Raw genomic sequence first — 19,048 nt, 5'->3', positions numbered from 1 at the left:
GATTCAAACCTCAGCTTCATTTATCTTGCTTTTATTTCCTTCCATTGTGGTCTTTATTTTGGATTTTTTTTTGTATTTTTCTGAAGTTGGAAACAGGGAGGCAGGCAGACAGACTCCCACATGCGCCCAACCAGGATCCACCTGGCATGCCCACCAGAGGGCGATGCTCTGCCCATCTGGGGCATTGCTCTGTTGCAACCAGAGCCATTCTAGTGCCTGAGGCAGAGGCCATAGAGCCATCCTCAGCGCCTGGGTCAACTTTGCTCCAATGGAGCCTTGGCTGTGGGAGGGGAAGAGACAGACAGAGAGGAAGAAGAGGGGGAGGGGTGGAGAAGCAGATGGGTACTTCTCTTGTGTGCCCTGGCCAGGAATCGAACCCAGGACTCCTGCACACCATGCCGACGTGCTACCACTGAGCCAACCTTGTATTTGTCATTTCTGTCTAATTCTTTTTTATTATTTCAATATCCTCTTTTATATTTGCTATGTCTTTATTTAGGTGTTCATAATGATCATTTATTATTGTTCTAAGATCTTTGAGCATCCTAACAATTGTTATTTTAAACTCTTCCCTTTAAGAAAAATCTTGGGTCTGAGAAATCTGTCTCTTTCTCACAAACATTATCCTGACTTGTTTTGCAGCTTAATACTGTTCATACGCCTCTTCTAGGCTCTGGAGCTGCTGGCTGGGGCTTTGTTCCTAGGGCCCAGAACCCTCCCCTCTCTGCTAAACTCATTTCCTGCCATGGGAGTCTCTCTGGGATGCTGTTTGCTCCCAGGAGCTGGGCAGCCCTCCGCGTTTCCACTTTTCCTACCAGTCTCAGTGTGGCTTCTTCAGTGTTCCTTGGTTAAAGAGTCCTCTTTGTTTAGTCCAAAGTTGATTTTTCCAGGTGATGGTTCTTAAAATTAAGTTGTAACCCACTTTGGTTCTGGGAGGTGGAAGTTGGTACGTCCACCTACTCCATCGCCAAAGTGCTGCCTATGCACCACTTCTCTAGCCATTTGTCTATCAATGGGCAGTTAGAGTGCTTCCATATCTTGGCTATTGTAAATAATGCTGCAGTGACTGTAAGGATGCATATATCTTTTTGAATTATTGTTTTGGTGTTCTTTGGATCAATACCCAGAAGTAGAATTGCTGTGTTCTATGGTAGTACTATTTTTAATTTTTTGAAGAAACTTCATACTTTTTTTTACAGTAGCTGCATAAATTTGCAATCCCAACAAAACACAAGGATTCGCTTTTCTCCATATGCTCACACTGTGTTTTTTCTTATTAACTTACATTTTATTTGTACTTTAAGGATATTATCATTTAGTCCTATTTATTGCTAATATTTTCCCACTTTTAACTCACTTTTGAATTTTACAACTGAGTTTGTCTTACATGATTTAGCTGATCTGTGTAATTAAATCTATCAGACATTTTTATTGTAATTAATTGTATCACATTTATATATGGTTGTGGAATTTTAGTAGTTTAATATTTTGAATATAATTTTCTCATTCACATGTACTTTCTTTTTTAGTAAAGCAAAGACTTATTTGCTTCAGATAACCAACTTTTACAACATGATTTGATATATATTGTAAAAAGTTAGTTAAATCATAAATATTCTATGACCATTGGATAAATGAAAGGAAACCAATCACTTAATATTGTATATTTTAATATATTCTTAATTATCAGGGGGGTCTTAGGACTGTTTCAGAGCTACCGTTCTGTCTTATTCCTTTCAGCTGTGTCTTGATTTTAAGTGAGTACCACTCTCTTTTTAATTATTACAATTTAAATTACATATCAGGTATTGATAATCCTACTTCTCCTTATGGTTTATTCTTCAGTAATAAAAATACTATTTCCTATGGTTTATATTTCTAGATGAATTTTAGAACCATTCAGTTTATACCAAATTTTATTTTTAATAAGACTTGTTAATTTTAGGAAAAAAATTAAGCTGTTACAAAATATAAAGAGTTCTGTCTACATCAATAAAATAAAATTTTAATTTATTCATTTACAAATTCAGTTTAGTAAGATTTTCTTCTCTTTATATGTATCCTGAAAGTTTCTTTTCAAAGTTATTATAGGAATTTTATGCTCATTTTTATTTTGTTTTTAATGAAATGAATAATTTTCCCTCATTACAACTCACTGAGATAATCACTATTATATAAGAAGATTAATGTTTGTTTTCATCTTGCATTGAACTGTGTAAACTTCCTTAGGAAATTTATGAGAGTATTTTAGCTGGTTTTTTAGTTTTACAGCAAAATTATCCAATCTTAAATATAATTTTTATCTGTATTTTCAAATTAACTTTCATGTCTTATGTCTTTATCAAGCCACGGAACTTCCAGGGCAATGATAATACCAGAAGACAATCACATTTCATCTTGCTTATGATCTTAATATGAGCATTTCTTAGTTTGCTTCTTCTTTTTTTTTTTTTTTTTTTTTTGTATTTTTTCAAAGTGAGAAACAGGCAGAGGCAGACAGACTCCTACATGCACCCAACAGTGATTCACCCGGCATGCCCACTAGGGGGCAATGTTCTGCCCATCTGGGGCTGTGCTCCACTGCAAAAGGAGCCATGCTAGTGCCTGAGGTGAAGGCAATGGAGCCATCCTCAGTGACTGGGCCAACTTTGCTCCAATAGAGCCTTGGCTGTGGGAGGGAAAGAGAGAGACAGAGAGAAAGGAGAGGGGAAGAGTGGAGAAGCAGATGGATGCTTCTCCTGTGTGCCCTGGCTGGGAGTTGAACCTGGGACTTCCACATGCCAGGCCAATGCTCTACTGCTGAGCCAACTGGCCAGGGCCTCTCTTAGTTTTCTATTATGCATGTCTGTAGATTTATAAATATAATGTTAAAGGATATTCTTTAGCATAAGGAAATTTCTACTTCTTGTTCTCTGAGATTTAAACAAATCAGTTTAAATTTTTTAAATGCTTCTTAAACAGCTCTAGCTCATCTTTTGATTTTCTTACTGCTCCTGACATTATAGTATATTTAATTAATAGATTTTCTGTATTAAATCATCTTTACCTAAAAGCAATAAATAATACTTGGTAGCATCAATACTTGATAATCTTTTTGCTACACTCTGGAAAGATCTAAAGGAAAGATTCATCTCTTCCATGAAAATTAAAAGGTGCATTCAGGACCTAATGTCTGTTTTGAAGATAATTCTTTGTAGCTTTTCTCCACTATTTCTTGCCAGTAAGATTTTTCAATTCTTTTTGGCTCAATTTTGGTCATTAATATTTTCCTAGGTAATTATCTTATTTCTGTAAGATATTGGACACTAATATAGATTAGTTAAAACTAAACATTGTTATCTTTTGGTTCTTTTGTTGTATATTTTGACCAGATTTATCAAGGTTTTTGTTGTTACATTTTTTTTCTGTAATGAATCAACTCTTAGAACTATTAAATCTTATATACTTTATTTTTTTATTTTTAATTTATTGTGTTGACATGGTTTCCAGTGTCCCACTCAATGTAACACCCTCTATACACTACATTGTGCTTCTCCATGCCGCATGCAAAGTCTCTTTAATATATTGATTTTCTATTCCATCTTTATTTTCTTTCATTTTACTTCCCTTACACTTGTTTTATTTGTTTTCTAATTCTTGTGTGTGTTTAATTGTAAGTTCATTTATTTTCAATCTGTTGAAAAATAAAACTCAACACAGTAAATTTAAAGATATAATTGGCTTTATTGATGATTCATGAATTAGGCAGCATCCCATCTAGCAGACAGGAAAGAGCTCTCAGAAACTGTTCCAAATGGAAGATTTTCATAGGCAGAAATGAATGGAACAGCTTGACTATGTGGTAATACAATGGATAGAACACTGGACTGGGACACAAAGGACTCAGGTTCAAAACCCCAAGGTCACTGGCTTGAGCATGGGCTCATCCGGCTTGAATGCGGGATTGCTGGCTTAAGCATGGGATCATAGACATGACCCCATGGCTGCTGGCTTGAGCCTAAAGGTTACTGGCTTGAGTGTGGGGTTGCTGACTTGAGCATGGGGTCCCTTGCTTGGCTAGAGACCCCATGGTCAAGGCACATATAGAAAAACAATCAATGAACAACTAAGGTGCCACAACAAAGAATTGAAGCTTCTCTCTGTCTCTGTCTCTCTCACTAAAGAAAAAAAGAAAAGAAAAGAAATGTGTGGGACAGAAAGGTATTAGCAAAAGAAAAGAAAGACTTTTTCAAAGTCATCTTCCTTTGGAGGAAGGGCAGGAGTCTATCATGTAGATTACTTAGTGCTGGTCAGAAAAATTGTTGATTGACTGATAAAGGTCAAATTCCTAGATTTTGAAACCACAATTAAGTCTTAGTTTGCTGTCCTGGGGCAAGAGACTCCATTCTGAGTTTCTTAGGTGTTTGTTTTTGTTTTTTTAATATATGTTTTTTAAAACAATTCTTACTTTAAAATCACAAACATATGTACCTTTAAATGTGCCTCTGAGTAGAATTTATATCTATACCCCTAAACTTGTAAATACAATTTTCTCATCTTCTTTATTTTCTAAATACTGTGTAACTGTTGGTTTTATTTTCTCTTTGATCAACTACAGTTGATCTTAGAACATCATATGTAAACTGCGCTGGTCCACATGATATTTTTCAATAAATATTTTCTATTCATTGGTTTTTGCATAGTGTTGGGCAAATGAGTTTATAAAATCTATATTTTCCGAGTTTGCTCACTTTTATTGTTAAAAATGGCCACTGCCCAGGTATGTGATCTGTAAAATTGCTAATTACTTTTCTGCTTGGGAAGGGGCTTTGTTATCTTAATGTGTGCTGGAGGAGGGGCTTTTGCTTCAAGAAAAGTTTGTGAGGAAAAAGAAGGAAGAAGGAAGCCAATATGGCAAGGTGCTGAGAAGCCAGTTTGTGTAAAGAGGAGAAGGGAGAAACTGTGCAGATGGGGAACCAGAGGTAATTGAGGCTGGTGGGGGCCTTTGATTCTAGGAAAACCTGGATGTGTCAGTAGCTTTGTGAGTGCTGAATGAGTGGGTTTTGGAGCCCTGTGTGTTTTTACTCACCTGCCAGGTACAAGGCTAGCCTACCATATAAAGGAATAACCTACCAGTTTTGGGCTCTGCAGTTTCTTTACCGTCTGTCCGAATCTAATGGGAACCTGCCCCAGCCTGGCAGCTGTGATGGCTGTGGCTATGGGCCCTACACATAGGCAGATTCAACTAACTCTGGATAGAAAACAGTATTTTCAACCCCCAGTTGGGAATCCAAGGATGCAGAGGGCCTGTTGTATGTGTTACTCTCTGTCATTTTTCACAAAGAATTTGAGCATCAGTGGATTTTAGTATTCATGTGTAGGGCCAGTAGCCACGGCCACCATCACAGCCACCTGGCCCATGTAGATTTAGGTTTGTATTTAATTCGGACAGATCATAAAGAAACAGTGGAGCCAAAAACTGGTGAGCTATCCTCTTTATTCCTGCTCACAACCAGAGGGTGAGAAAATACACACAGCAGGAAAACACTTCCCTTTCCATTCAGGGCTTCCAAAGCCACTGACGTTTTCCAGTTTTTTCCTAGAATCAAAGGCCCTCACCAGTCTAATACACCTCTGTTCCTTTTCTCCTTCTCTTGCACAAACTGGCTTCTCCTTCACCATTCCGCCATTTTGGCTGCCTCCTCCACATGGCCTCCCTGCCCTGCTACAATGTGGGTTCTTCCTCTCTACAAGAACGTGATCACTCTTCCCCTTAGAAAAACGTGGTCCCTTCTCTCCAAAATGGCCTCCTAGATCCTCCTTTTAAAACTTTTTGGTGAGAAAGCCCACCCCCAACACACATTAGAATAACCAAGTCCCTTCCCAAGCATGAAAGGCAATCAGCTGTATCATGTGAGAGCAGCCACTATATTTAACAGAGAAGGCATAAAATAACTTATCTGTCCAACATCATGGGGGTCATGGAAGTAATTGCCATGGATACCAAAAGCCAACTGTAGTTAAATTTTGGGAGAGTCAAAAAAGTTATATGTGATTTCCGGCTACAAGGGGAATCAGCAGCCCTAACACCCACATTGTTAAGGGACCAACTGTGGTTACGTAGGAGCAGTATCTTCAGTTTCTAGGAGATTTGGTTTATTGTTCATATTATTTAAGATTCAAAAAAAGACTGGTTTTTTTTGTACTAAACAATGTAATCTTTATTAAACTATTATCAATCACATTATTCTAATTTACATTTATATTTTACCTGTTCAATCAAAAACTGATCAAAGTGTGATATAATTACTAACAAAATTGTTTATTTGCATATTTTTGTATTTCCAACATAGTTTTTGTTTTCACTACTTAAAGATGCTCATTGTCTTTTTTTCAATTTGGATCACTATAAAAATATTAAAAAAAGATTTCTTATATCAATATAAAGAAACTGAGATTTTGCCTAAAATTAGTATCTTCTGCTATTTTAATTTTGTTTTGCCTTACTCTTTATTCTATTATTATCATAATTATTATTACTACCTTTGTCATTTTGTGTTAAATATGTTTTTGGTAAGCAACGGTTATAATATGTATTATAGTCACTTTTTCTTCATCATTTTTTCTATTTATTCATCCTTAAAAGAAGAGATTTGGTGAGAAGCAGTATTTACCAACTGAGAATGTGTGTGGATTCTTTTTAACCGTGGTCACTTTCCATGTTTCTGCTAAAGCCTTCTATGAAAGTACCCCTATTAAAACTGAAGTTACTACAACAAGCACACTACATTAGAGCAACAGCAGCTACTAACATTCTGTCTAGAACTAATATGGAGCTGCACTGGGGAATAGAGTGAACAAGCAGGGTCTGTGGGAGACAGGCTTTGTGGTAACAAAGCAATGAGGTGACCCCCTGTTTCCTGTAGGAGGGTGTGATTTTTTTTGTTTGAATAATGTTGAAGTCCGGCAGGGAAGTGAAAGCTGTTAGGTTGAGGACTGGGTAGAGTGCAGCTGGTCTGGTTAACAGAGGAAATAGCCAGGGGGGAAATTTTCCCTTTGGGAGGGAAGCATATCTTGTTGGAACAAGGAACCTCTGGTTAAGCGTTTGGGGCCCTGTGAGGTTCAAAAACATAAAGGTAACATGTGAAATTGTGGGCCTTACAACACAGGGCATAATGAGGGATAGGAATAAAGCATATTCTTCTTTCATATTAGCAACTTCCTGTTGTTTATAGTATCAGAGTGTGTGTAAGTCACCATATGTTTCTCAATCTAATTTCAAAAGTGTTATATTTAGTGTAAATGACAGTAAGACTTCCATAATACTTTGAACGTCATTCTTGGGATTCAGGTGGAAGTGTTGTCTTACATATTTTAGAGGGTAAGCTATTTCCCAGTCTACCGTCCAGACAGTTTTAACCTGTTGAGAAAATGTTATAAGTGGTAATTCCTTTAGCAGCGTGGGGGCAACAGTGGTGCAGTTGCTGTAACAGTAAGAAGATGAGGGTTCCACTGAGAGATGCTCCACTTTCTCTCTCTGTGCCTTCACCTTCTAATCTGTGAAATACAAGGACTAGTCTAGATAATCTGTGGTCCTTTTTTTTCTAAAATGATCATGATGATTTAAGATAAATAGAAATATTTTACATCGTATCTACAAGGTTTAATACTCCAGAGTAATTACCTGCTTAAATGTCTCCCTTATTAATCTGTAAATTCTTTTTCTTGAGCAACTTGGAATGTCCATTTCCTTGTACATGAAAATTCCTCAAATGATTTTAAAATGAACAAATAATTGTAGCTGAACAAGGAATATTTAGGAGTCTTCTGAACAAGTCCAAATATTTTGTGTGTTGTATTATCCCAATGATCTAAACTCATTATTAATTAGTGGGTTATACCATTAAATATTTAATTAAGGGTTACTGTGACTATTAACAAATGTCACTTACTGATCCCCAGACTCTTTATGTGACACATTTTTTCTGTTGTTGTTAGCCTTTCTAAATACCCAACCTAAAATTTGCAGAAGTTTTATCAGTTCCATTCTAGACCTGAAGTGTTCTCTTTATCCCCTTTTGCAAGAATACTCCTGATTTCAATCCGCTACTAGAAATTTCAGATGAGAAATGGCACAAATGTGAATTATGACAATAAAAGTTTATAAGCTACTAAAATAAAATTATAGTACCTAAGAGCTGAGTCAACTGACAATGTTAAATGGAACATTTTACAACCAGTCCTGGGATAATGATAAAAAAAAAAGTAGCACACAGAACATGAAGAAATATCTGACAAGAAATGGGCCCAAGATCAAACTCAGACTGCATGATTTTAGATGAGCTACCTAATGGTCAGGACAGGGTGGGAGTAATCTAATGTTTATGGAGTGCCTCCTCTGTGTCCGGCTGTTGATGTCTATTATCTCTTTTATTTCCCATAACAGCTCAGTGAGAGAGGTATTTTTTTCATTTTAGAGAAGAGAAATCAAGGCTAAAGTAGTTGGGTTGGACAAATACCCAACAACAAAACTGTTAAATAATAGAAACAATGTTTAACATCAAAAATCTCTGACTCCAAAACCCGTGCTTTGTCTATAAATTTGTATACCCATTGCTACCTCTTTGCATAGTCTCTATATAAATAAAGAAATTTTAGGTTGTATAAAGAATCTCTCTTTCCAACTTGGTGCTAGTGTGTGTTCCACACTATCAAATCAGATGATGGTTCTCTTTACCATGAAACTTATTATGTAAGTTAGGTACACAGAGAATGTTGAATTACAGCTAAGTAAAGAGAAAATATAGGGCTAGAATGAAGATCAGCATTAGGAAGAAAGCTGAACTCTAAAAAACGTATTGAAGAAGGAATATAACAGTGTTATCAGGAATTTGAATGGTTGATATGACAATATTTCATTTTATTTTTAAAGAACTCCAGTTACAGAATGTTCTTTGTTACTCATAAATTTCCACTGCTTTTCTCTAACCTTTCTAGTAAGACATCCTTCTGTCACCCCACATGCCCATAATACGGAGTCACAGTACTTCTCATCTGTGTCCTCCAGTATCCCCAGTGGAGGCACAAGTACACTGGCATGCTCAGGGCGATGTGGGGCTGTCTCCCATTAGGCTAGTATTTGCTGTTTACTTGCACAATTTCTTAGAAACATTATGCTTTACATTTAAAGATCTTAAAGAATGTATATTCTTTTCTCTCCTCTGACTTTGTTATAATATAAAGATAGTCTTTTCAATTACTTATTATGGACCAAAACTCATGTTCCAAGAAGAATTAATGTCATGGTAAGTCTGAGGCTTTGCGCTCTGGGCAAACTCCTCTTATTCTAGCCAGAGAAACACAGTGATGAAACGATCTGATCACCTGACATGCAAAGTGTTAATGTGAAATGAAAAGGGCAGAGATATGATTGAGATATTAATTCAAGGGAAATAGGAAAATAGGACTGTTTGAATATCATAATGGCTTAGTTCTTTCTGAAAATATGTGTGATGTTACTTCAACTTACCTTAACTTCTACCCCTACACCCCCCATTTAAGTACAATTAAATGTTTAGTTTCTACACACACACATACTCATACACACACACAGATTAGGAGGGCTACAAAATATTTAATAGCCACACATAGAGGAAAACATTCAGTGAAACTGCTTCTAAATATCAGAGGAAGGCATCATGTCAATATAGCAATAAAAACATAAATTTCTATTGTAATGGAACACAAATTAATAATATAGGAAAGTAGAACTTGCCAAATAGCTTTAAACTCAATACCACATTTAATTTATATGTCCAAGACTATAATGGCCGAAAGCTAATTTTCATGGTTGATCCATAATAATAGTCATTGAGAAGTTAAATGACAGAGGAGAAACAGCTTTAAATGGGAAGTGGCACAATTAATCACATCTGTCATACTTATGCACTTGCTGACTATCAACCTTGAACAGAGCATTTAATTCAAATCCCATTTAAAAGAATGTACTGTCAAGGGAGAGGCCAAGAACCATTTTCTAGTTCAGGAAGCAACCCACAACCCATGCGCCAAAGACGGCACTGAAAATCAAGGCTATTGGCATATAGACTGATTGCTCTGAACATACACCCTTCTTCATGACCCATTGTAGGAGATGTAAATATTTTAAAGATGCCAAAAACTATGGCATTTGATTTTTCAAAGATGATTAATTTCTGCTCTTATAAATAATGCACACATTATTTGGAAATATTATGCACATGCAGAGCTTCAATTAAATTTAAGTTCTCTCTGTGAAGAGATTTTGCCTTTTAAACACCTTTTTAAACATTCTGCAATACTACATATCTGTAATAGATTTGTTAATACTAAGATCCCATTGCTGTTTTAAAAATATTACATAAAAGCCTGACCAGGCGGTGGCGTAGTGGATAGAGCGTCAGACTGGGATGAGGAAGACCCAGGTTCGAGACCCCGAGGTCACCAGCTTGAGCGCGGGCTCATCTGGTTTGAGCAAAAGCTTACCAGCTTGCACCCATTGTTGCTGGCTCGAGCAAGGGGTTACTCAGTCTGCTGAAGGCCGACGGTCAAGGCACATATGAGAAAGCAATCAATGAACAACTAAGGTGTCACAACAAAAAACTGATGATTGATGCTTCTTATCTCTCTCTGTTCCTGTCTATCCCTCTCTCTGACTCTCTCTGTCTCTGTAAAAAATAAAAATAAAAAAATAAAAATAGCAATTAAAAAAATAAATTACATAAAAATAAGTGTTTCATATACAATATGTATTAAATAATATCTCAAAACTCACTGAGGAAAAATTGAGTATGTGTAGAGATGATATATAGATAAGGTAGTTATAGATACTGATATGGATATACATAGATGATATAGAGATAGATCTTAGAGAAATAAAAAGAGGGATACAGAAATAGAGATAGAAATTTAGATATGGAATGAGAGAAAGAGAGTCACAACAAAGATCAAAAGCAAAAGTCTAAATTTAGGAGCAAAGTAAAAACAATTACCTTGAATTCTAAATAGTTATATATATATGTATATATTGTATTAGTTATATATATAACTAGTTATATATATAGTGATATAACTAGATATATATAACTAAAGTTATTTATTGATTGATTGATTAATTAGTTTCAAAAACATACCGGTATGACATCAGAAGGAAATATTTAGAGGTATTAAATGGAAGGAATTACTCATCAGTTCAAAAACTTTCCTGTCAACCAGAGATTATAGGTTAATTTCACCAGTATTACAGTAAGGCAGCACTGGATTTATCTAAGTTGAAAAATAATGTTACTTCTGACATTTATACATATTATCTCACTAATCTTACTATTAACATACACAACAGACTATCTGATCATAGCAAATATTTTTCATTCATTTAATGTATATTTACTAAACATGCCAGCCACTGTTCTACATACTAGAAATAAATAAGACAATCATGGTTCCTGCAAATTAATAGGATAATTTGGGTTGCTTTTACAGCCCAGTTCTTCTGACACTTATATTGTGTTATGTGAATTAAGCTTTTATGACCTTGGGGTGCTTTACTTGTCATTTTACTGTTATTTACAGAATTAAATAAATTTTGACAAAGAGTTTCAGATGAGTTTCTTTGCTTTGTAGATATTATTGAAGCGAATAAAGCTCTATGAACTGTGGAATGATAAAATATTCTCAGAAACTTACAACTCTGCAGTTGAATAACAATTACATTTGTTCCAAACAGGCAATTGGTTTCCGAACACATTAAACAAAGGCAATTTAGAAAGCTTCTTCTTCTTCTTGGCATCATTAACGTTGTTGAATGTCCTGGGATTCTGGAGTACTTCACAAAGGTAAGTATGAACAATCTCTGAGTTTATGAGATACTGACCTGGAAACCGTCACTGAGCCACCAAGAACCCTGGATGCCATGACTGGACAATTAGCATACTAGAGAAATTTAACAGAGTATTCAGAGCAAGAAATTTCCATTTAGACTTCAGTTTTTTTTCCATTGATTCTTATAATAAAAACAGTGCTTTACTTGATACTAAAACATATTCTAAAGAAGTGGTTTTCAACCTTTTTACACTTGAGGACTGGTGAAAATTGGAGAATTATTTCAGGGAATGCTAAGGCAGAAATCACCCTGAGCATAAGCGAATTCAACTAAGGTCATTGGTTCCATAATTTATACAACATCAGGTTGGTTAACGCTTTCTCAGACCCACAAGAAATTTCTGGCACACTGGTCCACGGACCAGCCATTGAAAAACACTGTTCTAAAGAAAACATTTTTCTCCATTAAGTGGTACCACTTTAGAATTAGAAATAACCATATGGACAATAAAAGTTAATGAATCATTATCATTAAAAGCAACTATTGATTAAATAGACAGAAATCTAATGATGCTTAAGATTTCGATTCCATTCAGGCCTTTGGATCAAGGTCAGTGGTGACTGTTCCAAGGTCAATAACACACTGGGCAAAATCATTTAGCCAGTCAGTGACTTAATACCATTCCATGACTTAATATATTATTTCATCTACCATTCATCCATTGCCAGTATAGCGCTCTCTCTTTCTCTCTCTCTCTCTCTCTCTCTCTCTCACTGACATATTTTTGGATGGCTGTGTGCTTTTGGACGAACTGCCTAACCTTTCTGAGCCTCCATTTTCACACACAGACTTTAGGGAGATGGCTTTTGATAAAGGGCCAAGCATAATACCACCATATAGTGAGAACAAGAGATCTTTATTTTCCTTAATTCTCCATTCATGTATCTATTTTGTCATATTTATCCCATCCATTGCCACTTCTCCCTTGCCTAAATTCCTTTATCCACCTAAAAATTTCTTTTGGATCATCAGTTATGTGATAGGTGTTGTAGTCACCCAGAAGGATATAAAGTCAGTGAGTCAACAGTGCACCTGCCACCTATGCCCCTGCTATCATGGACCATATGGTCAAGTCTAAGAGAGAAGATCTTAAATCCCATGCAAGGCAGGAATAATGACAAAATCATACAGATCATGCACCATAGAATTGTATACTTGAAACCTATATAATTTTATTAACCAATGCTACCCCCAAAATTTAATAAAACTAAAGAGGCAAAAATCAAATTTAAAAAAATCTTGATGGCTATGTGAATTTTATAATTTCTTACCTTCCAAAGTGTATAAGTTATCAAATGACTCTCCACAATGTGTGATTTCCCTAAAATGCCTTTTAATTTTTAGATTAAAAATAAAATTAGAAAGTCCGAGTCTGGCAGAAGGATCCAGCAAGAATGTTCTCAGCTTTATAGTAAAAACAGTCATCAACAAACACAGAAGTGGAAGCAAGGCCTCTCTCCCCTCTATCCATCACCTCCAAGCACATAACTGTCCATCTGCCAGTTTACCTGTACTTTTTCTTCCTCTGTAAGATTTGACCCTTGTCTTTTTTTTTCTTTTCTTTTTGTAGTGAGAAAGAAAGGGAGACAGACAGACAAGATAGAAAAGAGAAGCATCAACTCATAGTTGTGGCACCTTAGTTATTCATTGATTGCTTTCTCATATGTGCCTTGACTAGTGGGCTCTAGACGAGCCAGTGACCCCTTGTTCAAGCCAGCCACCTTGGGCTTCAAGCCAGCAACTTTTAGGCTCAAGCCAGCAACCACTGGGTCCTCAGTATCCCATGCCAGTGCTTTATTCACTGTGCCACCATCTGGTCAGGCAACCCTTGTCTTTCTTGAAGTAGTTTAAAAAACAATCTCCAAAGTCAGCCCCGTTGAATTCAGTCCCACAACATAACTTCACCAACTTCAACAAGCTGTTTAACCTACTAAACCCCAGTTTTGTCACTTGTGAAATGGAACAATAAGAATAGCAATTGTGCCATAGAGTTGTGAAGATGAGTAAGTGTGCTGAGTTCAGGTAGAACTAGCACTGGAACCAGAAACTATTAGTTCAAGGATTTTCTCACTCATTTATTCATTCCTCCATTTATTCAATCAACATACTACGCATTGTTCCAGGAACTAGCAAAACAGAATCGAAAAAAGCAAAGTGCCAGTCTATATGCAGCTAATATCAAGTGCTCAAATTAAAATCTGTAAGTGTGATTCTTTCTCTGTGGTTGTCAAGCAAAGGAGTTAGTATAGAGAAGTGAAAGATGGTGGAGTGGGATGCAGAAGAGTCAAGAATACAAATATACGAAGCACCAGGGATTGAAGGAACCAAAGATGAGAAGGGACTGAATGATAATACAGGGTTTATTTAGAAATGAATCTGATTCTTACTAACTGTTCTTCCTGTATACTCTCTTTTCTCCTTTTCTGCATATTTTTGGAAGAAAGGAAAAAAGAGAGAGAGGATAAAACAAGCAGAAATGGAAAAAATCATTTTCCACATATTGAGCACTATCACTGTGTCTTTGGCAGCATGCTAGACACACAAATACCTCATTTAATCTCTACCACCTCCCTGTTACACTGTACTTAAGAGATAAATTGGATCAGTAAGTTGAATAAGTTCACACAACTAAGATTTAGACCCAAGTTTGTCTCTAAAGCCTGTAAAATTTCTTCTATATTTTGCTGCTTCTAAGTTTCATGGTGGAGCCCTGTACCTGCTCTCTCCCTCTACCTGACAACCCTTTACTCTGGTAGGTAGAGAGGAAACAAGTCTCTCTGGTTAATGTAACTATAACCATCATCATTTGTTAATGGGCCATTCCACAAGAAAAGAATGGGTGTCTTATATTAGACAAAAGGAGAGTGGAAATTTTGCTGTGAGATAAAGTAGCTAGAACCAACTATCATAGCAAAGGTGCACGTTGCCTTGGGTACATTGCCCATTAGGATGAAATGGACCAACCCAGAAGAGTTAGACAAGAAATTGTATAAAATTTAAGGTGGTAAAATCAGTGACTTCAGTGAGAAGTGCATGATTCTGATTTATTTCTATACAGATTGTTATTGTCAAATAATGCATATGTAAAGAAACAGGAGAAAACACAGGTGTCTCAGGGACAATATAATTGAAGTATATTATTTATAAGTCAGATAGTGTTTGATCACAACACACATCCAATCACAATCAAGTTTTTACCAAATTCGGTGTTCAAAGCCAGATAACAGTGATACATCTATCACAAACAGAACATTCCCAAGTTATTCTCATCCCCAAGATTTTGAAGACAGAGAATTAATTATGAAACAGCATCCCTCATCAATACACAGGTATCATTAGGTCTGTGCTAGCACCAGAGAGCACCCCCAACACCAAGTTTATATTAGTGTGATGCAATCCTGGTGTAAGTCCTAAAACCTAATCTTGTCAGGGTCACTGTGATGCTCCTGAGTACAATTAGGAATTATCATGAACGTCAGGACTTACCATTTATTTGTATAAAACAAACAAAAAGAAAAAAGTTTCCTGACTTTCTAAACAGTCTTCCTCAATCAAATCTGAAATAGGTCAATGGTGACATGTCATATGTGACACTCTAGGTGAAAATAAAGAAAGTAGGCAGAAAAAAAAGGTATTTTTCTGAAAACTATTAGATAAGTATCTCCATAATATTTAATATAAGCATGTATCCCTGACTGGATGCTAATATTATAAAGTATTATAAACGTTTCCGGGTGTAGGAGGCAAAAGGGTGTTTTACAATACTCCCACTGTCCCTTCGGTGTTGTAAAACTCATCAAGTTGATATTTGTCATCACACTTATTTATCAATGATACCAGTAATCTTTTGTGCATAACCTATAATGATCATTGAAAGTGACATGAGTCAGATACAAATACCCAGTTATTCATATAGTCTCTTACAGTTATTTTTAGCAATATATTGAAAAGGCAAAAAAGGTAAAATGAGCTTTGGAAACTTTCACAAGTCAAAAATTGATATCTATTCTCAGAGCCTTCTATGTATTTGATAAAATTGAACTTAAAACCCATATTCATTTGTTCATTCAACAAATATACATTGGACATCTGCTATGTACCAGGCACTAGTTGAGGCACTAGGAATACAGCAGTGAATAAAGCAGTCTATAATTAAGCTCCCTCAAAAGTGTTTAAGAAAATAGTTTGTCTTTAGAGGCAGAATGCCATAGGGTAAAGGCTGGGATTCTCAGTAGTGAGTGAGTTCTGACTCTGAACCCAGGCTCTGCCAAATACTATTTGTATGAACCCTAAGCAGGCTATCTCACCTCTTAGAATGATACTTCAGTTTTCCTCCCTGTGAAATGGGATCATTTTGTCTTCCCAGGGGCTGTCATGAGATTTGATAAGTTAGGGTGAGTACAGTACAGTACCCTAGTGTGGTATTTGGCACTTAGAAGACACTCAGAAAAAAATAGGTTTTTCCTGGGTCAAGGTAGATATATTTATGGATCCCTTCTTAGACAGTGATGTTTTCCATATCATCTCAGCACCAAATTTACAAATTCCCACTGCATCTGATAAACCTTCTATGGGTCCTGGCTGCCATGAAATCTGTTCAGTTGATAGGGTTTCAGACTTCACTGACTAGCAGACTCATTGCATGTTGTAAAAGAGCGCCATCTAAAGGTTATGAGACACCTTAATATGCACTAAAACTCCTTTTGTGGTTTTATAAAAGACTGTTTAGGTGAGCAGTGCTCTTAAATATTCATCGCTGTTGTGCCAGTATCTATGGGCCCATAATAAAAGGTAGACAAGCGCAGGAGGAAAGCAAATGATTTATCAAGTCATCTACATCTGGCCCTAAAAAAGAGCTTTCTTTCTTCTTTTTTAGATATTGTAATCTAAATCACTTTAATGCCCAGAACATCAGTGGAAGTAATCCTGAAGAAACACTTCTCCACAAAAAGTCTCTGAAATTTTACAGCAGCACGCAGGAATTTTCTTCTAGTATTGATCTTTGAGAGACAGCCCTATGAAACTGTGTTTGACTCTGCCTGTCCTGTGAGCAAAGCATTCATTGTTTTTATCAGTTGAAAACTTTATATGCATTTTAGTGTGAGCTGATGTGCATGAGAGTGGCTATATGAATACTATTTGTTTACTATATTTACAAAGACTAATTATGACTCTAATAAACTATTATGCTTTTTGCATTGATATGCTATTCATTAGAATTAGTAAAGTTATTTCGATCTCTAGGTGAGTAAAACAACCAAATGACAATTTCCTATATGTACCAATTTTTTACAAATTTTTACAATGGCTCAGCCATTATAAGCAACATGCATGGTATTTTTTAGAGTTTTAACGTGCCCTTTGAATCAAAATAATAGTATGTTATATTCTTCCCTTTAATACATTTATTGAGCACTTATTATATGCCAGGCATTGTAATCATATACTATCTATGTCTGAACAAATAATAAATTAACATATGGTTTAACTGTATTTGATCTGGATGTTACACTTTCAAGATACGAACTAAGAAAATTTTCTCGAAATTGAAAAGCAATGTTACTAAAAGAGAGAACCTTAACAAAGAGCAAATACCCACACGCTGAAGAAGTTGTAAAATAAATGTAAATGAGGGAATTACTGAAACTGAGGAAGGTTAAATGAGTGCGAGAGGAGAGCTAGTGGTCAAATCAAATAGGAATCCACTAACCCAAATGGCATCTTTGGGTCACCATTGCCATCAACTAAAAAACATTCAGAAATACAACTTCCAAAGGAGATATTTCTCTGTATAAGCAAAAATGAAAAAAAAAATGTGTAAACTCCTTTTCTAAAAAGTAAATAACACTAATTGATCATATCTTTGTAACAGTGCATGTCAAAGTTTGGTTAAAAACCACGTGCTTCAGGTGAACTTTCTGGCCCCCAGCACAGGCTGTCTTCACCCAAATCTTCCCCCACTAAATCAGTGGTTTGAACAAACACGCTCAAACTATTTAAAAGCTCTTTAAGTTGGAGGACTATGGCTTTCCCAGACAGTCAGATAGGAGAAGTGGGCTGATCAGCTGATTGCAATGATTCTGCATTTAAGCACCTTCCTTTATGTATTCCTAAATAATTTTAGATCTGTATAATAAAAAATTTATTCATCTTGATTAGGTATGATATGCATTTTTTATTATTATTAATTTTAATGGGTGACATTGATAAAACAAGATACATTTGTTCAGAGAAAACATCTCCAGGTTATTTTGACATTTGATTCCGTTGTATACCCATCACCCAAAGTCAAATTGTATTCCGTCATCTTCTATCAGGATTTCTTTGTGCCCCTCCCATCCCCCCACACCCTCCCTCTCCTCCCCCCCATCCCATAACCACCACACTCTTGTCCATGTCTATGAGTTTCATTTTTATGTCCCACCTATGTATGGAATCACATAGTTCTTAGTTTTTTCTGATTTACTTATTTCACTCAATATAATGTTATCAAGGTCCATCCATGTTGTTGTAAATGATCCAATGTCATCATTTCTTATGGCTGAGTAGTATTCCATAGTATATATGTACCAAAGCTTTTTAATCCACTCGTCCACTGACGGACACTTGGGCTGTTTCCAGATCTTTGCTATTGTGAACAATGCTGCCATAAACATGGGGGTGCATTTCTACTTTTGGAACAATGCTACCATGTTCTTAGAGTATATTCCTAAAAGTGGGATAACTGGGTCAAAAGGCAGTTCAATTTTTAATTTCTTGAGGAATCTCCATACTGTTTTCCACAGTGGCTGCACCAGTCTGCATTCCCACCAGCACTGCAGGAGGGTTCCCTTTTCTCCACATCCTCGCCAGCACTTATTCTGTGTTCTTTTGTTGATAGGCACCAGTCTGACTGGTGTGAGGTGATATCTCATTGTGGTTTTAATTTGCATTTCTCTAATGATTAGTGATGTTGAGCCTTTTTTCATATGCCTCTTGGCCATCTGTATGTCCTCTTTGGAGAAGTGTCTAATCATTTCTTTTGCCCATTTTTTGATTGGATTCTTTGTCTTCCTGGTGTTGAGTTTTACAAGTTCTTTATAAATTCTGGTTATTAACCCCTTATCAGATGTATTGTTGAATATGTTCTCCCATTGTGCAGTTTGTCTT

The 19,048-nt window shown here is 36.1% G+C and overlaps 1 protein-coding gene across 1 annotated transcript in view; it reads left to right on the top strand.

Moving 5' to 3' along the window:
- SLC15A5 (solute carrier family 15 member 5) overlaps positions 1-16,920 on the top strand; it is a 119,767-nt gene extending 102,847 nt beyond the window's left edge. The window contains 2 exon segments of the mRNA XM_066252619.1: positions 11,744-11,852; positions 16,776-16,920. Of these exon segments, the coding sequence (XP_066108716.1) occupies positions 11,744-11,852; positions 16,776-16,920 (254 nt within the window).
- The last annotated feature ends 2,128 nt before the right edge of the window (positions 16,921-19,048 follow it).

This window comes from Saccopteryx bilineata, chromosome 1 (assembly GCF_036850765.1).
Source record: "Saccopteryx bilineata isolate mSacBil1 chromosome 1, mSacBil1_pri_phased_curated, whole genome shotgun sequence".
Lineage (NCBI taxonomy): Eukaryota > Metazoa > Chordata > Mammalia > Chiroptera > Emballonuridae > Saccopteryx > Saccopteryx bilineata.
This window is presented reverse-complemented; position numbering and strand designations above follow the sequence as displayed.